We start from the raw sequence: 22,320 nt of genomic DNA on the forward strand, positions 1-22,320 counted from the left end.
TGATCTTTTCAACTCTGCCAACATCTTTTCTCGGATAGCCCATGCTCATTCCATCTCTGCTACTGCACCCACATCCCACCAAGGTTCATGGTCTACCACTTTCCCTATTGCCCACAACTTGCTGTTACTCACCCTGATATCATTGATCTTCTACCTCCTCTACACTGCCTACTTACTCACACAGGACATCTCTCCATTTGTGCCTAAAAAAATGGCAATGTCATCATTTTTATCTCCCTTAATGTCTGTCTTGATCTCTCATTCCAGGGCAGAAAGAGTCAAGCTGCCTGATATCTGGCTCCCCACCTCTTATATCAGCATTGCTTGAAATGAGCTGGTAATGAACTGATTCTGTCCATGATTCAGGAATCTAAATTGTCAATTGTTGTGGGAAAAACCCATTGGGTTCACTACTGTCATTTAGGGAAGGAAATTGCTGGCCTACACATGACTCCAGGCCCACAGTAACGGTGACATGAGGCAATGACCCCAGACCTACTCCCTGTTACTTTAACATGGATCTTTTCTTTGTCTCATTTCTTTCTTGCTTTATCCTTCAAATTGTCCTCCTCCAGCCTTTATAAATCTTCCTCCATAACAATGAAGCTGCATTTCTTCCAGCCAATAATGTTAGTAAAATGGCTGGCATAAATTCTCACAATCCTTACTTTAAAATTAGTAACTGGATGAATTGCACCCCAATATGATGCTCAGTTGATCTAATGTTTGATCTTTGTTTTTCTCTCATTTTGGAACCCATTCTTGGAAGCTGTTGCTCTATCCTGGCCTCCATGTTAGCTGGCTGAGATCAGGAACTTATGTGAGAAAATGAAGGTTGAATGTACGTAGTTCGCTCTGTATCCAACTGTGTGAATACTTCCTCATGCTGTGCCATCAATCTGCCTAATGGAAAGGATTTCAAAACAGATCCTTTTCTGTTGCCAGAGTTGAAGGAAGTATGTTATAATTTGTAATCATAAATATATGAACATAAAACAGCAATCTCTGTTTAATCATAATTCATAAGTCATTACTCAGCTCCTCCACATGTTGGCTCCAACCTTGCAATTTTATGCCATGTGAGAGACCATAAAGGAAATAAGCATTTTCAAGTAACTGGGACTGCTTTCATTTATTTACATAGCCTCGGTGTTCAGATCGCATTGTGCTTTAACATTTAGAGGAAGACTTTACTTATAATGAGGCATGATTGGAACATTCTCTCTCACTTCTTTGAACTCTCATTAGAACTATAAAATCACAGAATAACCAACGCACAGGAGGAGGCCACTGTAGCCCAGTGTATCTATGCTGGCTCTCTGGAAGAACAATTCACCTTGAGCTACTCCCCTCCTTTTCCCTGTAGCCCGGTAATTATTTCTTTTCAGATAATAATGTATTATTATCTTGAATACATCAAATGAACCTGACTCCATAGGGCACTCCAGATCCTAACCATTCATAGTGTGAAAAATAATTGCTTCATGTCACTATTGCTTTTTTTTGGGTCAATTGCCTCAAATCTGTCTCTGGTTTTTGATTCTTTCACCAGTGGGAACAGTTTTACCCTATCCACTCTATCAAGACCCTTTATGATTTTGAATACAATTGGTTCTCTATTTATGAATATCTGAGTTGTGAATGTCTGTTCTTACAAACATGATCCCATACATGGTTGTATTTTTAAAAACCTGACCGTACAAACATTTCCTGTACTTATGAAGAACTGCCTTGCATTGTTCTGTATTGTGTTCTGACTTGCACACAATTCAATTTGCAAATGAACTCTAGAATGGAAACCATATACGATCCATGGACTGCCTCTGTCTCCATCAGATATCTTCTCAACCTTCTCTGCTCCAAGGAAAGTAGTGCCAATTTCTCAAATCTTTTACAGTACTAAAGGTCCTCATCCATAAAGCCATCCTTGGGAATGTTCTCTGCATTCTCTCTCTAAGCTTCCAATCTCTTCTCATCTTCTCCCTTTATTTCTCTTATTTCCTTTCTCAATTCCCCAAAGCCTTCTACTGTCAGCCTTGTTCTCAATTGCATTATCCACTTGTGTCTGTTAAAAACACATTTCTCCTGCTTCACCTTCATTTCAATTTAGTCAGTCAGCCAGACAACACTTGATGTATTTGTCCTACTCTTTCAAATCATGGGAATGTATCTTGAGTTAACTTTCCTTTCAAGGAAGCTTTAAAGGTTCAGTTACAGTTTAACCTGCTAAACCCTGATTCCATTTTACCTGGGACAGCTATACTTGAAATTGTCCTCCCAGAATTTGAACCCGGGTTTAAATCCCGTCATGGTAGATGGTGAAATTTGAATTCAATAAAGAATCTGGAATTAAGAATCTATTGATGCCCATGAAACCATTGTCAATTGCCAGAAACCTATCTGATTCACTCACATCAAGTAAGGAACAAAATTTGTCATCCTTGCCTGGTTTGGCCTACATGTGACGCCAGACCCACAGCAATGCGATTGCTTCTGAACTCCCCTCTGGGCAATTGGAGATGAGTAAGGCCAGCGATGCCCATATCTCATGAATGAATAAATAAAAAATGAATTATTCTTACTCTGAAACATTCTTTGTGTCTTTCCGTAGCCAAACTAAACCTTTAGATACAATGATCATTGCCCCTAAAAATCCCCCAATTGATACTTAGTCCACAAAATTTCCAAGACTGAGAACCAGAAGTCTCACCTTCTTTCGGGAAACATACTGCTTTACAAGATTTTTGTCCATCAGCTTTTAACGCGACTACTATCCCAGAATAGATTTGGATAACTACTCTATAACCTTTTTTATTCATTCACAGAAACATAGATATGGAAACAAACAACCAGAGTGGACCATTTGGCTCCACGAGTCTGCTTTAGCATTTCATATGATTATAGCTGATTCTCTATTTCAAAGCCATATTCACGCTTTCTCCAAATTAAAAAAAAGCTATCTCTTTCTTGAATATATTCAGTGACTTCAGTCCAAAACGTTCACAGGTATAAACTGTGTTCCCTGGTTCTGGACACCACAACCATGGAAGATTCCTTCCTGCTTCTGGTCAGTCCAACCCTATTGAATTTTATCCATTTCATTCAGAACCCATCTCATCTTTCTTAGCACTACTGAATATCGATAAATCACAGCGAATACTGCAGAAACTCAGCAGGTCTCCTTCTATCTGTGGATGCATCTTTTGAATAGTTGAATCAGTTGAACCCTTCTCAGCCTTGTAGGACAGTCCAGCCAATTGCACCCCATTGAACTGCCACTACACTTCCTCTGTGAACGTATGACCAAAACCGAATGCAGTACTCCTGGTGTGGTCTCACCAAGGCCTATTAAGTCTGGAGTAAGACGTCCCTACTTCTGAACTGAAATTCATTTGCAATGGAGGTCAATCTACCATTTTCCCTCCTAATTAATTGTTGCACCTCACTGTCTACTTTTATTGAGCGGTGTCCAAGGACACCCAGATCTCTTTGTACGTTAACACTTCCCAATATATCACCATTTAAATAATGCTCTTCCTTTCTATTTTTCACACTGTAGTGTAAACTTTACATTTAACCACATTGTACTGCATCTGCCATGTGTTTGCCTCTTCTATATCTCTCTGTTGTGTTGCAGACTCAGAAGGCACTGCCATTGCTGTCCCAAACTGTTGCAGCCTTAATCTGGAGAGATCTGCCAATCTTATAAGTTGTAGCAACACTCCTTTCCAAATGCAGAAACAGACCACAAAGTACTTCCACAGATTTTGCTTTGGCACAGGTTCATCAAACCTTGCCCCCAACTTGGGTGCCAGACCTGTGAAGTGATAACAGTGCAGAGCCCAATATGCAGCTGAATGTTTCTGTTCTTTTGTGAGTGATGTGAAACATTTGTACGTGTGTGGTGCAAAATACGCACCGCATTAGCTGGCTATGTGATGTCAGGCTAGAATGAGTTCACTTGCTTCTAGAGCATGCAGAGGATGCCTGCTCCAGCACTTTTCAGTGATGGAGCACCACTATGATACACCAACAGCTTAGCAAGCACCCATTGAGGGCATTCGGCTTGAATAGCAGCATTAATGTAGCTTCAGAATGTAGAATTGTTATGTCTTCAACTGAACCTACCAGCACTGACTCTCAGTTGCTGGCTGTGCAGTGTGAGTCTACCCCCCATTGTGGAATGAGGCAATTTACTTTCACGTCAAACTCAGCTCCTTTGTTTAAATAACCTGAGCCCAAAAATTCCAATGTGGTCATCATACTTACTACAAGAACATGCTCATCTGCCAAAGTATGATCGTGGTTGGGTAAGAGTCTTGGCTCTGAACTTTATAATCAAGTAATTTTTTTCTTTTTTTCTTCTCCTGATGTACAAATATATATCATTTGGATATTTATTGTAGATAAAAAAAGAGTTGTATGATCACTGAGAAGCAGAATACATAAATTACACCATATTTTATTTCAGTCTCAAGTCACAGACTGAGACAATGGAAGTTATAATCAATATCAAAAGCAAATAGAAACTCACATTCTGTGCAACATGGCTAGTCTCAGATTTGTGATCTGTCATGTGACACGATGGCTCAGTGGTTAGCACTGCTGCTTCACAGTGTCAGGCACCTGGGTTTGATTCCAGCCTTGGGCAACTGTCTGTGTGGAGTTTGCACATTCTCCCTGTGTCTGCGTGGGTTTCCTCCCACAATCCAAAGATGTGTGGGCCAAGTGAATTGGCCTTGCTAAATTGCCCATAGGTTTAGGTGCATTAGTCAGGGGGAAACGGGTCTGGGTGGGTTACTCTTTGGAGGGTCAGTGTGTACTTGTTGGGCCAAATGGCCTGTTTCCACACTGTAGGGAATCGAATAAAATATAAGTCTTGAAACATGAACTTGCCAATGAATTATGTAAAGAGATCAGAGAAATTGGAAGTGTTCTCTTCAGAGCATTGAAGGTGAAAGGAAGACTTAATTCAATGCTAATGAATTAGGAGGCACATTGCTGCATAAATAAGAAAGCATTGTTTTCATTAAAAAGTGACTCCGTAAACAAAGCTACGGAGTTAATTAGTGAAGGAACCAGAGGAAAGAAGAGAATGTTTTTATGCATAGAGTTGTGATCAAAAATGCACTACTCGAAAGAATGGTGAAAGTGGGCCCAATAACAACTCTCAAAAGGAATTGAATATATACTTCATAAGGAAACATTTACAGGAATCTAAGGAGAGAGCAAGAGAGTTGTAGTAAATAATCAGACAGTTCTTTCAAAGAGATAACACAGCCACTTTGTGTTATGTGATTATTTGAAACTGGAAACAAGGGAACAATCAGAATAACTAATATCTCAAAGAATTTGGAGAATGAATAAAAAAAATGTGGTATATGTCAGCTCACTGTACTACCATCAGTTTTAGTTGTTCATCATCTCAAATAAATCTTTTTATTCACTCTTAAGGCATGGGCATTGGTAGTGGAGGGAGTGGATGTAATGCCAATCAAGAGGGCTGCTTTGTCCTGGATGATGTCAAGCTCCTTGACTGTTGTTGGAGTTGCACCCATCCAGCAAGTGGGGAGTATTCCATCACCATCCTTTCTTGTGCCTTGTAGATGTTAGACAGGCTTTGAGTAGTTAGGAGTTGAGTTACTCACCACAATATTCCTAGCTTCTGCCCTGCTCTTGTAGCCACAATGTTTATGTGGTGACTCCAGCTCAGTTTCTTGTCAATGTTAATAGTGAGGGCTTCAGTGATGGTAACACTGCTCATGTCAAGGGATGGTGGTCTTGTCTTATTATTGTGTGGCATGAATGTTCCTTGCCACTTGTCAGCCCAAGCCTGGATATTGTCCAGATGTTGTTGCATTTGAAATGAACTGCTTAAGTATCTGAGGAGTTGCTGAGTATTTTGCAATTATCAGTGAACATCCCTACTTCTGACCTTATGATGGAGGAAAAATCCTTGATGAAGATGGTTGGGCCCAGGACACTACCCTGTGGAACTCTTGCAGGGATGCCGCAGAGCAGGAATGATTGAACAACTGCAACCGTCTTCTTGTGTACCAGGTATGACTCCAAAACCAGCAAAGAATTTGTCCCCTTACCTCTTAATTTCAGTTTTGCCAGTGCTTCTTGGTGCCAGACTCAGTCAAATATGGCCTGGGTTGTCCGGCCTTCCCACATAAGACAACTTGCCCAATCCAGGTATTAAGTTGGTAAACCTTACCTGAACTCCTGAAACATTTACATCCTTCCTTAAAAATATGAGGCCAAGGCCAAACATAATATTCCAGAAGTGGCCTCACTGTATAACTGAAGCATAACTTCCTTATTCGTGTATTCAATCACCTCACAAGCAACAATATCATTTGTCAGCTTTCCTAATTACTTACTTTATTTCTGTAATAACCTTTCACAATTCATGCTGTAGAGCAATCAGACCCATTTATATCTGAGAGCTTTGCAATGTCTCACCACTTAAAAAATTCTTTTCAGTCCTCATGTTAAAACAGACAAGTTTACATTTTCTCACATTATACTCCATTTGTGATATCTTTTCCCACTCACCTAACCTATCGATATCTCTTTTTAGCCTCCTTATGCCCTCTTCACAACTGGTGTTTCACCAAACTATGTATAATCAGTCAATTGAAGCACAGTGCATTTACTGCGAATTGGAGGAACTACCTAAATTTTATTCAATTCTCCACCAAATAATTGATGATCAAAACATTGTTGCATTCTGATTAATTCTGGATGTATTAAGATATGAAAAACTAACATAGATTAATAAGGGATATTGATAGAGCTAAGATAGGTCATTAGGATTGAAGTTCTAAAGTATAGATCAACCACGAACCGTAATGGAGCAGACCAAACCTCCATCTTGAGATTGGCTGACCCAATCCTTAACTTTGCTAAATGAGTACAGAAGCATACAGGCGATCCTCAATTCCAACTGATATAAAATGAGTTAAACCATTCATGATTATTGAGGTTGTTGTTTGATGATTAATTAAACTAAATTTAATGAAAGAATGAATATGAGGTCTTGACCACATTCTTACCAAGCTGTCAGCTGCAGATGCATCTGTCCATGACAGTATCAGTAAGAGTGATCACTGCGCTGTCCTGATGGAGACAAAGTCCCACCTTCACATTGACAATACCTCTGTGGTACTATACTGTACTAAATGGGACAGACTTTGAACAGATCTACCAACTCAAGACTGGGCATCCATGGTGCACTGTTGGCCAACAACAGCAGCAGAACTGTACTCCAATCTAATCTATAACCTCATGGCCTGGCACATCCCTTGTTCAACGATTACCATCAAGCCAGAGGATCAACCCTGGCTCAATGGAGAGTGCAAGAGGGCCTGCCAGGAGCAGCACCTAAAAATGAGGCGTTAACCTGGCAAAGCTACAAACAGGACTACTTGCATGCTAAACAGCATAAGCAATCAGTAATAGGCAGAGCTAGGTGTTCCTACAAACAATGGATTGGATCTAAGATCTGCAGTTCTGCCACATCCAGTCGTGAATGGTGATGGAGAATCAAACAAATCACTGGGCTCCACAAATATCCCATCCTTAATGATGGAAGAGCCCAGCACATTATTGTAAAAGACAAGGCTTGAAGCATTTGCAACAATTTTCAACCAGGATTGCCAAGTTGATGACCTGTCTTGGCCTCTTCTAGTGATCCTCAGCATCATAGGTACCAGTCTTCAGCCAATTTGTTTCAATGCACATGATGCCAAGAAACAGAGGCACTGAATAAAGGCTTTGAGCCCTGCCAACATTCCAGAAATGATACTGAAGACTTGTGCTCCAGAACTTGCAGTTCCCCTAGCCACGCTCTTCCACTACAGTTAGAACACTGGCATCTACCTAACAATGTGGAAAATTGCCCAGGTAAACCCTGTACACAAAAAGCAGGTCAAATCCAATGCAGCCAACTACCGCCTCATCAGTCTACTCTCAATCATTAGTACTCTGATGGAAGGTGTCATCAACAGTGCTATCAAGCAGCACCTGTTGTGCAAGGCAGAGTTGACCACTGTCATTCTGAATGGTTGGTGCTTACTGGAGGGTGCCCCAGATCTGTTGAGGCACCTACAGCTGATCTTCAATATTCTGATAGCATGCTCAATGCCAGTCTCTGGAGGAGTCAGTAGTGAAACAATTAAGGATGGTGATAACTTTTGCAGTTCCTGGTAAAGAGCACCTATGTGTCTTCTTCTGGGATTCTGCAAATGTTAGTGATCACCTGATGTAACACCATAAGCTTCTTGAGGTGTTGCTGCATGGTCATGTCCAGGAAGCTTACCTTGTGCCTCTAAAGCCCACCTTGGGAACACTGTGACTTATACTTGTGTACCCACAGTCTGCTGTGGAATAGCAGGTCGGCATTGAGAAGACTGCTGGTGCTTTTACAGAAATTGTAAATTAAATAATATGAATGCCATAAGAAATGGCCTCCACCTATAGTGGTGCAAATCATCTCTAAAGCATTGAAAAAAACACTGTCAGAATTAAGTAAAAATGTTAGGAGTGAGATCATAGCACTTAAAGGTTTTGATTTTGCCTGTCAGTTGTTCGACCCTTAAATCCAGTTGCTCTCTTGCCTTAGTTTCCCTGGCAGGTTCCACAAAACCATGGAAAACCATATACAAGTAGTTACATTTGAAATCCACAATAAAAAAAAACTGCAATTGAACTTTTTACTCATGATAACTGCCAACCTACTTCTCCCAAAGCAGCTTCCCTCAAACTAGAGAGGAATTCAAGAGGCCTTTGCTGATTCCCATCAATAGCTCAGTTAACTAGATAGTTGATTTGTTATGCAGAGTGATGCTGATAGTTATTAGTTCAATACCCAATTCTGTTCTGAGGAAGCCTGCTGGACCTGAAACATTAACTCTGCTTTCTCTCCACAGTTGCTGCCAGAGCTGATGAGTTTCTCCAGCAATTTCTGTTTTTGTTTGCGATTTCCAGCACTCAAGTTCTTTTGGTTTTTTTGTGGTTTAGTTCCTGCCTGGTTGAGGTAACTGTAAATAACTCTCTTTTTCAATTTCTCCCCTTGCCTCAAGGGGAAGTGACTGTCAGGTTAAACCACTGCCTTTAGCTACTGCTAATGACAGAGTAGCCCTATGGTCCATTGGGAGTATGGTGACTTTACCAACCCTTTAAACTGGCTGTCCACTCTCAAAATCATTTACGTTTTCTGATGAAATACCCCAGTTACTTGGAAACTTTATATTTTGTAAGAAACGAATAATTATTAGGGATTTTATTAATAAAACTCTTACATACACTGGATACAAGACAGATGCTAATTCTATTTCCAGTTTTCAGTCCTAAATGTTTCATCTAGAGACATTGTCTCAAAAGTATCTAATGTCTTCTTTGTATTATTATCAGCTATATTTTAGATTCTGACCATCTGTTACATTGCCCTTTTGCTAGTGTAATTCAGATAACTAAACACATTTATTTTTATACTTGCAGATGATGCTTTCCCTCATTATTCAAATTATAGCTATAAAAAGGTTATTGATGAGTATACTGATATTTTAAGATACTTGTTATTTTTCCTCAGTGAAAACATTGCTAGCCTTTTTTTGGCAATAATTTCATATTGAAGCATAACTTAAGACAAGAATCCTTCTTTTGAAATTGAAGTAGAATAAATTTTTGATAATTCCATTGTGTTGGATTTAGTCCAATTTAATTTGTACACTGACAGCCTCTTAAATTTATTCTAGCTCCAGCCAGCATAGAATTAGAATCAAATTAGAACATTTTGAAAAAAAATACAATTTTCAAACTGTGATATTTCATGCGCTGTCCTCTCTGCTCACTGTTCTACAGTGTCTACTTTGTCTAATTTAAAGTCCACTGGGTTCTGATTCACAACCTATTCCTCTTTGTAAATTGAGGGATTGAACAAAATATTCAGTGTGATTACAAATGTAAAAGAAAAATGGGTTCTCAAATAGACTCCTGCAAAGGTGTACTAAATTGTCAAGTAGAGGCTGGGAAACTTTTTTTTTGAAGTATAACTGAAATCCAGTCCTTGCTCAAAATTCCCCCCTTTTTTTAACCTTACATTGATTCTTTACCTCCTTAATTCTCCTGTTGTTCAGGGAAGTTCAAATGGAGTTCAGAGGTCCAACGCAGATAATTGGATGGAAAGACACTTTGTCATTCTGTTGCTGCAGTTGAATGGATGGACGTCTTGGTTTCCCTCACGTGTCATAAGTGCTCCCATCTTGATAACAAAATAAATGAGGCTATAATTTTAAGGATTTGGTTACAGCAATGTGAAAGTTTGGAATTGCTGCATGAACTTCAGTCTCCTGTGGCCTACAAAGCACCAAAGAGAAAACCATCTTGACTGAGCAATAATATCAATTTATTACAGCCATGGTCAATGGAAAATAGTTCAATAGACCAACTGACCTTTCCTTGCCACATGGTTTTTATTTCTCCTATTATGATTCAGTGAGGTTTTCCAATCTGATCCTCTCAGCAAACACAATACTTTGTTTGCGTATCGTTCAACAATATTACTGTTTTAGCTTATTGAATTGCAGTTCATTAAGCTGGAATGTATCCACTGATGGGCATTCTATCAAGTGAAACTTTCTTCTTAAATTTGTACTTTCTCTTTGACAGGTACGGCAACAGCACAAAAAATTACATTGTGCGTGTTGGTGATTACCATACATTAGTACCTGAAGAATATGAGGCACGTTTTGAAGTGAAGAGGATTATCATCCATAAGGGCTACAGGCCTGATGCTAATGATTATGACATTGCATTGGTCAAGCTAGAAGGACAGCAGGAACATTGTGCCAAATTCAGTGCCCATGTTCTGCCAGTATGTCTACCACACAGGAGAGAGCAGATACAAAAAAGAGGTTCAAACTGCTACATCACTGGATGGGGTGACACAGGTATCAAATGAACATTGTGCATCTATATATTATCCACAGCTGAGAATCATAATTCAAAGTATAAGCATTGAACTTGGGTACTTTAAAACTTTGCTTAACTGTTACTGGCCAAACAGGATTCAAAAATTCAAAAACATGTCAGTTTTATTTACTGAGCATTTTTATGTGTTTGTAATTAAGCAGGTACTCGATAGTCAGAATACCATCAAATTAAACTGGAGGTAGAAAGAGTCATTCTCACAGCTGTTCTGGAACATTGAATACCATGAGTAGATATCTGAAGGTTGTCCATCATTTTCTATCTATCAGTCAGCAAATGATGGAAACGCTGCATCAGAATATCTGCAATCTGGTCTCAGTATTTTCACTAACAGAAATGACATTCACATTACCTAAGTGCCAGGCAATGTCCAATCCACATAAGATAGTGAATCTAACCATCGGCCTTTGATAGTAAACGGCACGACCGTTCCTAACTCCACACCATCAATATCCTGGAGTCTGCACAGACCCCTCTGAAAAGTATCCCACTCAGCCCCTCCCTGTAGCTGCCATAACCAACCCACCTAACCTACACATCACTGTACACTATGGGTAATTTAGTATGGCCAATCCATCTAACCGGCACACGTTTGGACTATTGGAGGAAACCGGAGCACTCAGCAGAAATCCATGCAAACATGGGAAGGACATGCAACTCCACACAGACAGTCACCCAAGGCTGGAATCAAACCCAGATCACTGGCACTGGAGGCAGCAGTGCTGCCCATAGAAACTTGACACCATCCAGGATAAACCAGCCCACTTGACTGCCACTCTATCCACTAGCTTCCACATTCACTCTCTTTACCACCAATGCACATTGGCAGCAGTGTGTGACATCCACAGGATGCACTGCAGTAATTCATCGAGTTTCCTTTGATAGCAAACCTGTAACCTCTCTCAGCTAGAAGGAAAAGGGCAGAAGATGCAGGAGAACATCAACACCTGTAAGTTCCTCTCCAAGGCATCCTGACTTGAAACTATATCACCAGTCCTTCATTATTGCTGAGTCAAAATCTTGGACCTCATTTCTTAACAGTTCTGTGGGACTCCCTACATCACAAGGACTGCAGTTGTTCCAGAAGGCAGCTCAACAGCACCCTCTCAAGGACAGTTAGGAATGTGCAATAAAAGCAGATGATGAAATATGAAACACAGAGAATGCTGGAGATACACAGGTCTGGAAGCATCTGTAGAGAGAGAAACAGAGTCTGGTATGATGCTTGTTCACAATGAGTCTTCAGGATTTTATTTTATTTTTATTTGTCTATTTTATCCATGGCAAGATTTTCCTGCTATTTCTTTAAATACTGTGGAGTTGGTGGTTCTCTTCCTAAGTACATAGTATAGGTGCCAATCAATTTTTATAGGAATGAGCAATAACTGCTAGCTCAGCCATTGACGTCCACACCCCATGAATGAATGAAAAAAAACACTGTACCATACCCCAGTAAAGCAGACAAATTTTAAAACTAGAGTTCGACAACTTCACCTGGCAATTTGATCGTGTTGTATTTATTAAAGTAAAAAAAGGGCATTGACAGCATCCAATACGGCATCATGTTATTCCATGGTATTCGCGACATTGTAGTTCTCCAAAGAACATGCTTGAAACACACATTAAGCAATCACTATACAGATAAGGGGGTTTACTTTCTATTTCAAGGCCCATTTCAAAAATTGATTGGTTTTGTTAGGCACAGAACAGCCTACACTCCTGCAGTCTTGGAAGAAGTTGCTGGAGGTTGCTGCCAAATAGACGAATAAAAGGTAAATAAATTATTTTATAAATTATTTCGCAAAGAACCATTGCCATCTGAGCTTTACAATTTGGTAAGATATCACAATCTGTAAATTTCCCTATTCAAGAGTTTGACATCTTTTAGACAATAAAAGCTGAATGTACATGCTAGGATCTGAAAGGCCATCTTAAATAAATACAGAGATGGAACCGTAAACATTGTCATGTGATTTCCAAAGAACTTTCTGATATTCATGAACAAAGATTTAAATAATAGTGTATATCACCCTAGTTCAAAATTGTATGCCTTTTATATCAGGAAATTTGAAACATATAAACTCAATTTTCACATATAACATTTCCTACAATGAGATCCATGGGTCCGGGGCAAAATGAAGTATCTTACAGACAAAAATCAAGGGTATTACAGGTATTAGTTGGTTAGGGGAATAGCTTGCATATCTGAGCGTGGGGCTTCAGACTTTTTAAGAGTGTCCCAGAGAGCGGAGATCAGCTCATTGGAAAGGTAAACCCTCTTGTGCAGTTTCAGCATGTCTGCACATTAGGATTTTCACAAGTTCCTGATGCACAGCTTCAAACTTACATCTCATGTCTGACAACCTTGGGCCAAAATGATTGGGCCTTAAAGACACATGTATATGCATATATTATTTATGAAGTAAGCTGGGAGGCTTCTTGTCACTTGGTGATTTGTGCTTTTGTATATACCAGAGCTTCTTATCATTCTGGCAGTGAAATGTACACCAGCTCTTGTATTAATGCAGGTTTACATTGCAATGTATAAAGATTCTTTGAAATGAAGATATCTTTCTAACCAGCTCTTATTTAGACTCCACACAATGTAACCTCTATGAATCACAGTAGTTTAACTTTTCAATGAGTATGGGACAATAGGTTCAACTCCATTTATAATTGGAATGTTTATCAACCACAGTCAGCAAGGGATTAGTTGAAAACAGTACTGAACAGTTAATGTAAATAGGTTTAAAAGCAAGCAGACATATTTCTGTAAAGGAACTGATAGGAATAAATGGAGAAAGTTCAAAAGTTGAGGTGAGATGGATCAAGGATTGATCTACTTGTTTTATTTCTTTTTAGGTGTGTTGATGTTCAATTGCTTTATTATATAAACTAACCTTTATAATGTTTTGGGAGTGAAATTGCAGACTGAATACAAGCAACAACACCTGTGCAGCAATAATTTAGGACTGGTCCACATTTTATACTGAACTAGAAAGGTGCGAATGTCTAATATTTGTCCATATGTAGCTGCCTCAGGAATTGGATTTAAATATTGGACTTCTGCGTCACAGACAGCAGCCCTCAGCTAGACCCTTGTAGGAGGTAGGAGGTAGGAGGCAACTGGCAGGGAAGAATGTAGGGAAGGAGGGGGAGACAATTGAAGAAAATGAGAGCCAATCAAAAGACAACCAAACTGATTTCGGGACAAGCAGTGGAGAGAAGGGAAGCGTTATCACTTCTCTAGGTTCATATTTAGATAAATACCCGTTTTGAGAAAATGTCTTTTTGGTGACATCTCACTCGTGAGTGACATGCATTGATATCATTATTATATGATCTCACCTCACTGATATGCCATTTCCCATTCTCCCACCTGTTGGATAGAAATGAAATGACAAGAATTCCCAAGGTGAAAGCGAGACCAGTAATCTAGCAATTCCAGTTTGCTCCTCTGGCCCTCCATATGAGATACCTGGCCATAGAGTCATAGAGATGTACAGCACAGAAATAGACTATTCGGTCCAATTCGTCCTTGCCGACCAGATATCCCAACCTAACTTAGTCCCATTTTCCAGCACTTGGCCCATATCCCTCTAAATCCTTCCTATTCATATACCCATCCAGATGCATTTTAAATGTTACGATTGTACCAGCCTCCACCACTTCCTCTGGCAGCTCATTCCATACATGCACCACCCTCTGCGTGAAAATATTGTCCCTTAGGTCTCTTTTATATCTTTCCCCTCTCACGCTAAGCCTATGCCCTCTAGTTCTGGACTCCACGACTCCAGGGAAAAGACTTTTTCTATTTATCCTGTCCATGCCCCTCATGATTTTATAAACCTTTATAAGGTCACCCCTCAGCCTTCAACGATCCAGGGAAAATAGCCCCAGCCTATTCAACCACTCCCTATAGATTAAATCCTCCAACCTTAGCAACATCCTTGTAAATCTTTTCTGAACCCTTTCACGTTTCACAACATCCTAGAAAAGAGATCAGAATTGCACGCAATATTCCTATAAAGTGGCCTAACCAACGTCCTGTACAGCCGCAACATGACCTCCCAACTCCTATACTCATTACTCTGACCAATAAAAGAAAGCATACCAAATGCCTTCTTCACTATCCTATCTACCTGTGACTCTACTTTCAAGGAGCTATGAACCTGCACTCCAAGGTGCCAACATTGAGGCATGTTCCAAGGTGACCGCGTGCACCCCTTCCCACCAGGACCACACAAGTATACATTGGCAAGATGGGGCTGACAATTTGAAGAAGCATGCAGGGCATACTGCTTCACTGCCTGATGCATGGTTGGGCTTTAAAGATAGTGCAGTGCCAGGAATACCAAGAGGTCTTGGCAGTGGCCAATATTTTGACCAATGGCAGGTGGGAGAATGCAATAAGTAGGATGCTTTCGTGGCTTGACACTGAGGTAATATAGCGAGTTTGGGATGGTAGCTGGAGAAAACCTGTTAGGTCTTGTGAAGAGAATCCCTCCATCAAACTTGTCAAAATTGACTTTAGCTATTTTCAGACAGAAATCAGTCCTTAGTTTCTAAACTTTGTAAATTAGTAGCAATAATTTATGGTTCAAATGTATTATGCCCTAAAGTGTTCTGCCAATTATCTGCCATACCCCAGTAGAAAATTGGCAAGAATCCAGTGCCACTTCTTCAGGATTTCCAACTGACGTTCCGACAGAGTTATCATGGGGAGAACGCTGATGGCAGGGTGAGGCTCAACCAGTCAAACACCATGAGAAATGTTCAGTATCTAATTTGAGAACACATCATATCTCAGTGAAAGTTGTTTCTTTGAGGATAAACATGCTGCGGAAGAGAAGTAGTAGTTTCCCAGTTTTTATTGCTCAGTGTCAGAGTTAACGAGTTCCATGTCAGGGAGACTACAGCTTCAAATCAGAGCCCAGTTTTGTCCACTCTGACCTGACAAGAGTATTAGAATTCTTTAGCAGCTGAATGAAGCAACATTGTGGACATGCCCAAGACAATATTGTCTCTCCACAATCCCGAGTGAAATCATATCTATGTTTTCTTCAGAACTTCCATAAATGCACTTGCCGCATCAGAGGTTCTCTGAAGGGAGATCAGTGGGAGCACTGGAAAAAGTACTGTGCATGATTTGAAAGCAGCTGTTTGTGCTATTCTCCAAAGATTCTGTCAATTCCCTTTGTTATGGCAGGAGATCGGGGCGATCCCTTTCAATTCAGGATCATTGAATTTACACCAAACTATTTCCTAACCCAATCTGAAAAGGTGCACTCACATTCCAGATTAACCACAGGTGTTCCACTTCTCAGATTTGAAGTTTTATGTTTGAAAATGGAAATTTCGTGCCCTAATCTCTCACCAGTTCATGTGGCTGTTTGTTTTCAGCAAAACAGTGGTGAACAAGCATTGACTCTGAAGTTTTTTAAGCTCTACAGTTCTCCCAATGTAACTATGGTGGAAAACTTATTAAGCTTCCACGGAAATGATGTAGATATCTGAAAAGTCTAATTTGCCCTGGTTCTCATGGAGTTATCCAAAGTTTCTTCTGTAAACTCTCGTTACTCTTACCAGCTGCTCTCTTATTAAAGAGTGAGGACTAATGGTGATTTTAATCTGAGGGTCAGGTGAGTGGAAAAGTGGAGAAGGAGAATGCTTTATAACAACTTCAGCTGGTGGGGGAATTGAACCCTTGCTGTTAATATCACTTTATAGTTCAAGCCAACTGAGCTAACCAACTTTCTTTTGCCACTACCTAAAGCAGTAACAAAACAGGAATACTTGAAAATATAGTACAGGTCCTCCAATTTGATATATGCAAGATGAATTAGGGCAGTATGTCTCATTTGCAAGTTTTACAGTATTTGTTTAATTCTAAGACAAAAACCCTGATAGGAGACCATCCAGGATTGAAAATATATTGTCTGTATGTAATACTCAACATTTTATGCATTAGAGTTTGCTGCAAAGGAGTTTTTTTGTCATAGAGTCATTAAGTCATACAGCATGGAAACAGACCTTTCAGTCCAACTAGTCTACACTGACCATGTTCCCAAACTAAATAGTCCCATCTGCATGCACTTGGCCCATATCCCTCCAAACATTTCCTGGTTAGCAAGGTTAGATCTTATGGAATATAGGGAAAATTAGCCATTTGGATACCAAGCTGGCTCAAAGATAGAAGACAGAGAATGGTGGTGGTCAGTTGCTTTTCAGACTGGAGGCCTGTGACCAGTGGTGTGCCACAAGGACTGGTGCTTAATCCACTACTTTTCATCATTTATATAAATGATGTGATCATAGGAGGTTTAGTTAGAAAGTTTGCAGATGACATGAAAATTGAAGGTGCAGTGGACAACAAAGAAGGTTATCTCAGAGTACAACGGAATCTTGATCAAATGGGCAGATTGGCTGAGGAGTGGCAGATGAAGATTAGTTTAGATAAATGTGAGGTTCTGTATTTTGGAATGGCAAATCAGAGCAGGACTTATACGCTTAATGGTAAAGTACCTTGGCGTACAGGTTCATTGTTCCTTGAAAATGGAGTCGCAGGTAGATAGGATAGTGAAGGAAGTGTTTGGTATGCTTTCCTTTATTGTTCAAAGTATTGAGTACAGGAGTTGAGAGGTCATGCTGTGGCTGTACAGGACATTGGTTAGGCCACTGTTAGAATATTGCATGCAATTCTAGTCTGTTAGAAGGATCTTGTGAAACCTGAAAGGGTTCAGAAAAGATTTACAAGGATGTTGCCAGGGTTGGAGAATTTGAGCTATAGGAAAAGGCTGGGGCTGTTTTCCCTGGAATGTTGGAGGCTGAGGAGTGACCTTAAAGAGGTTTATAAAATCATGAGATGCATGGATAGGGTAAGTAGACAAGGTCTTTTCTCGAGGGTGGCGGAGTCCAGAACTATAGGACATAGGTTTAAGGTGAGAGGGGAAAAAATTTGAAAGGGACCTAAGGGGCAATTTTTTCATGCAGAGAGTGGAACGAGCTGACAAAGGAAGTGATGGAAGCTGGTACAATTATACCTTTAAAAGGCATCTGGATGGGTATATGAATAGGAAGGGTTTAGAGGGATATGGGCTAAGTGCTGGCAAATGGGACAAGATTAAGATAGGATATTTGGTCATGTTGGACAAGTTGGTCTATTTCTTTGCTGTACATCTCTATGACTCTAATCATATACCTGTTCAAATGTTTTATAAGCGTTGTAATTGTACCTGCATCTATTACTGCCTCTGGCAGTTCATTCCACACACTCTCTGGTAAAAATGTTGCCCCTTACGTCCTTTTTAAATCTTTCTCTCCTCACCTCTCAATGTGCCCCCTAGTTTTGAAATCCCTCCCCCTGAAGGAAAGGATCTTTGTTATTCACCTTATCTATGCCCCTTATGATATTATAAACTTCTATAAGCTCACGCCTCAATCTCCTATGATCCAGTGAAAAAGGTCCCAGCCAATGCAGTCTATTTTTATAACTCAAATCCTCCATTCCCAGCAACATCCAGGTAAATCTTTTCTGAACCCTCTCCAATTTAATAATATTCTTCCTATACCAGGGCAACCAGAACTGCACACAGTACTCCAGAAGAGGCCTCACCAGCATCCTGTACAACCTCAACATGACGTCCTAACTCCTATATTCAAAGATCTGAACAATGAAGTCAAGCATGCTAAATGCTTTCATAACACCTCCAACAAACTTACCCACCACTGATCTCAGACTCACAGGTCATTAGTTCCCAGGCTTCTCCTTACAACTTTTCTTAAATAAAGGCACAACGTTATCCATCCTCCAGCCCTCCAGCACCTCACCCGTGGTTAGAAATGTGCAAGCCTCTAGCAGAGATATTTGTAATTTTCTGCCTAATTTCCCACAATGTTTTGGGATACTCTTGATCAGGTCTCGGGGATTTATCCACCTTTATATTTTTGAAGACCTCTGGCACTTCCTCTTCTGTAATGTGGACTGTTTTCAAAACATAGATATTTACTTCCCTGATTTCTGTAGCTTCCATTTTTTTTCTCCACAGTAAAACTAATGCGAAATATTAATTCCCCTCTATATATTTGCTCCCCAATTTCTCTCTGACTATTAGTGGGGTAAGTGGGGAGGCTATAGAACAATCCCATCAAGATGTTCACACCCTTCTTATTTCTAATTTCAACCTATATATTTTCACTGGATGATCCCTCAGAAATATCCTCTCTAATTACATTCGTAACGTTCTCCTTAATCAAAAACACAACTCCCCTTCTCTCTTGTCTCCCTTTTTAACCTTCCTATAGCATCTAAAACCTGTCAGACCAGTCCTGTCTGCTGCCCCCGTGTCCCCCCCCACAAGCACACACGCGCACGCACGCACACACACACACTAATGAAGAGTTAATGCTCGAAATGTCGACTCTCCTGCTCCTCGGATGCTGCCTGACCAGCTGTGCTTTTCCAGCACCATACTTTTTCACTCTGATCTGCACTCCTCACTTTCTCTTGTCCTTCCCTTAGCCAAGTTTCTGTCATAGTTATAGCCCCATGTTCCATTTGTCAGCCTTACCTGTGAGAAACCGTGCATTGAAATAAATGCTATGTAATCCTCTGGAGTTCTCTGACTTGCTCTTTTCTGATTCAGAAATACTGTGGCCTACCTCAGTCTGGAATATCCATTTTTAAAATAAAATGCTTGGTGCAGGTATGATGTGTACAAAACCTAACTGAAAAGCAATTATCATTTTCTGTCTCTACTATAGGAAGAGCTTATTCAAAGACCCTGCAGCAAGCTGCCATCCCGTTGCTTCCAAGAAGGCATTGTGAGGAGCGCTACAAGCAGAGGTTCACTGGGAGGATGATCTGTGCAGGAAACTTACTGGACCACAAACGAGTAGACAGTTGTCAAGGAGATAGTGGTGGACCATTGGTGTGTGAAAAAGCAAGAGGACACTGGGTTGTATTTGGTGTAACGTCCTGGGGACATGGCTGTGGTGTAAAGGATACCCCAGGTGTCTACACAAAAGTCTCTACCTTTATACCTTGGATTAAACGTGTGACTAAACTGTAAGCAACTCGGATCCAAGAACATGCCAGGAGATTTGTGCTGACTGCTGACTCAGCACTTAATGGAGTCATCCAAATTCTGACTGCAACAACTTTATTGCGACGCCAAGAGCACTTCCATAACTGAAAGACAAATGCAAAACAAAAAAAAAACAGGGCTTCTACAAATATAAATTAAGCAACAAAAGAACTGTCCTTCAAAGGGCTGACAGACATGTTTGGGAGAACTCTGCACCGACAACTTTTACTTTGTTTAAATGTATTGTACAATGTATAGTTATTTTTGTTTTCCTTCTGTTCTGGTTTTCTGCATTTTCCTGAACTGGGAATGCTTTGTCAAAACCATGGTGCTTATTTATTTATAGTCTTTTTGTATTCTTTGTCACTCAGTGATGCCCCAACACAGAGAGGAGCTGTAATATTCCAGACTGTCTAAGGGATTTTGTGTTAAGTTCAGTATAATGTCCGGGTTAGCTTCAAAAGTACATCAGGGCGACTATATTCTGTGCAATAAAGAGAAAACTGCCTTGCCTCTATTCATCATTGCACTACAAGGAGCAGGACAATGAATAAACATGGGACCTTTGGCTTGTTAGAAAGACTTATTCTTTTAGGTTAACAAATGAACCAGTGAAATTTGTGCCAATACTCCAATTAATGCTGACAGTATTTATATCTGAAATAATTGAAAGAATTGCACTACTTTGTAATATGGGATTTTTAAAACTCATTTTAACAAAAAAGATGCAAGTTTCAGGAGCAAGAAATAGCTGGAAACCAGCATGAACAAGAAATTTCAGTCAAATTGTTGCTTGCCCTGAGATTCTGTTGATTACTTGAAAAGTTGTTTAAACCTTTTTGCGAACTACTAGGCATGAAAAATAAGATATTACTTTGCGATCATATGCAAGCTACAAATAAAGATGTTTGTTCAATGAAATGGAGCTAACTTTGTTGTGAATAACATAAGGCCGCATGCCTTCAGAAAACAAACACAATTATCTTAATGAGTTAATCCAAATTTTGTGTTGCCAAACTGCTAAAAGGATTCAAGAATGACAAGTCTTGTGAAACCAGTCAGTGCAGCCTAAGTAAGGCAGCATAAAGCTTAAGATACTAGCCCCACAATTTTGGGTTTGTACCATACTATCACTGGTTGTGAAAATCAATTAAATAAATATGTAAGATTGTAAAAACAGCAATGATAACTGTTGGATGGCTATGAAAATCCAACTGATTTGACAATGGACGTTTAGATGGGGACTGCACTACTCCTCCTCCTGGACCTATAGGATAGATTACAAATTATTTGTAACACTCTATTGTCCAGTTGGACAATGAACCTCCTCACCCCTTTAATCGTCAGACCTTATCTCCATAACCATTTGTCCTTTTCTGCACTTACCTAACATGCTTAGATACCTCTATACTGTTCATTTCAACCACTTGTTTAGTATGTGTAACCCTGCCCTTTGATGGTTGTCACTAATGCGATCCATAACAACCATTAGAAGAAACTTGAGAGGAGGCCCTGGTCCTGGCCTATGCATTGGGATCCAGTTTCACAATTGCTCCCTCGGTGTAGAAATGCATTCAGAATTTGCTGACAACTAAAATTGGGTTGTCAAAAGGCAAGCTGATACTGCTGAGCCTCTACAATTCCAGGTGATGACACTGTAGCTTGATAAGGTCTGACTTGGTCAGGCCGATGGAAACTATGACTGTTCATATTTCGTTTTGAGCTGTGTTGCCTATTGCAATGCTTTTGAGGAGCGGTTAACTGAGTAAGTCTCAAACATGCCATTGTCTATTAACATATCCTGGAGATTACTCTCATGTTGGGATGAGATAGGTAGGCTTGCACTTTGGGGGTTGGTAGGGGGCGGGGAGGGGGTGTTGGGGAGGTAGCTGCAAACTGACACCTCTCATAGTAGAAGAACCCCAGTTTCTGTGGCACAGGGTGTGACTCAGACATATTCACAGTATTCAGGGTGATCTGTTGATGATTGACTAAAAAGTAAAAAATGAGGTCTGCAGATGCTGGAGATCACAGCTGAAAATGTGTTGCTGGTCAAAGCATAGCAGGCCAGGCAGCATCTCAGGAATAGGGAATTCGACATTTCGAGCACAAGCCCTTGCTTGTGCTCGAAACGTCGAATTCCCTATTCCTGAGATGCTGCCTGGCCTGCTGTGCTTTGACCAGCAACACATTTTCAGCTGATGATTGACTAATCAGACTGGATCATGACCAGAAT

The 22,320-nt window shown here is 40.2% G+C and overlaps 1 protein-coding gene across 1 annotated transcript in view; it reads left to right on the forward strand.

The window, feature by feature from the left end:
* Nucleotides 1-20,933, forward strand: part of prss12 (serine protease 12) — a 143,187-nt gene extending 122,254 nt beyond the window's left edge. The window contains exons 12-13 of the mRNA XM_060828008.1: nucleotides 10,678-10,958; nucleotides 19,762-20,933. Coding sequence (XP_060683991.1) covers nucleotides 10,678-10,958; nucleotides 19,762-20,069 — 589 coding nt within the window. The 3' untranslated portion in view covers nucleotides 20,070-20,933. The remainder of the gene's footprint in view (nucleotides 1-10,677; nucleotides 10,959-19,761) is intronic.
* The last annotated feature ends 1,387 nt before the right edge of the window (nucleotides 20,934-22,320 follow it).

The sequence above is a fragment of the Hemiscyllium ocellatum genome, chromosome 1, assembly GCF_020745735.1.
Source record: "Hemiscyllium ocellatum isolate sHemOce1 chromosome 1, sHemOce1.pat.X.cur, whole genome shotgun sequence".
Classification (NCBI taxonomy): Eukaryota; Metazoa; Chordata; class Chondrichthyes; order Orectolobiformes; family Hemiscylliidae; genus Hemiscyllium; species Hemiscyllium ocellatum.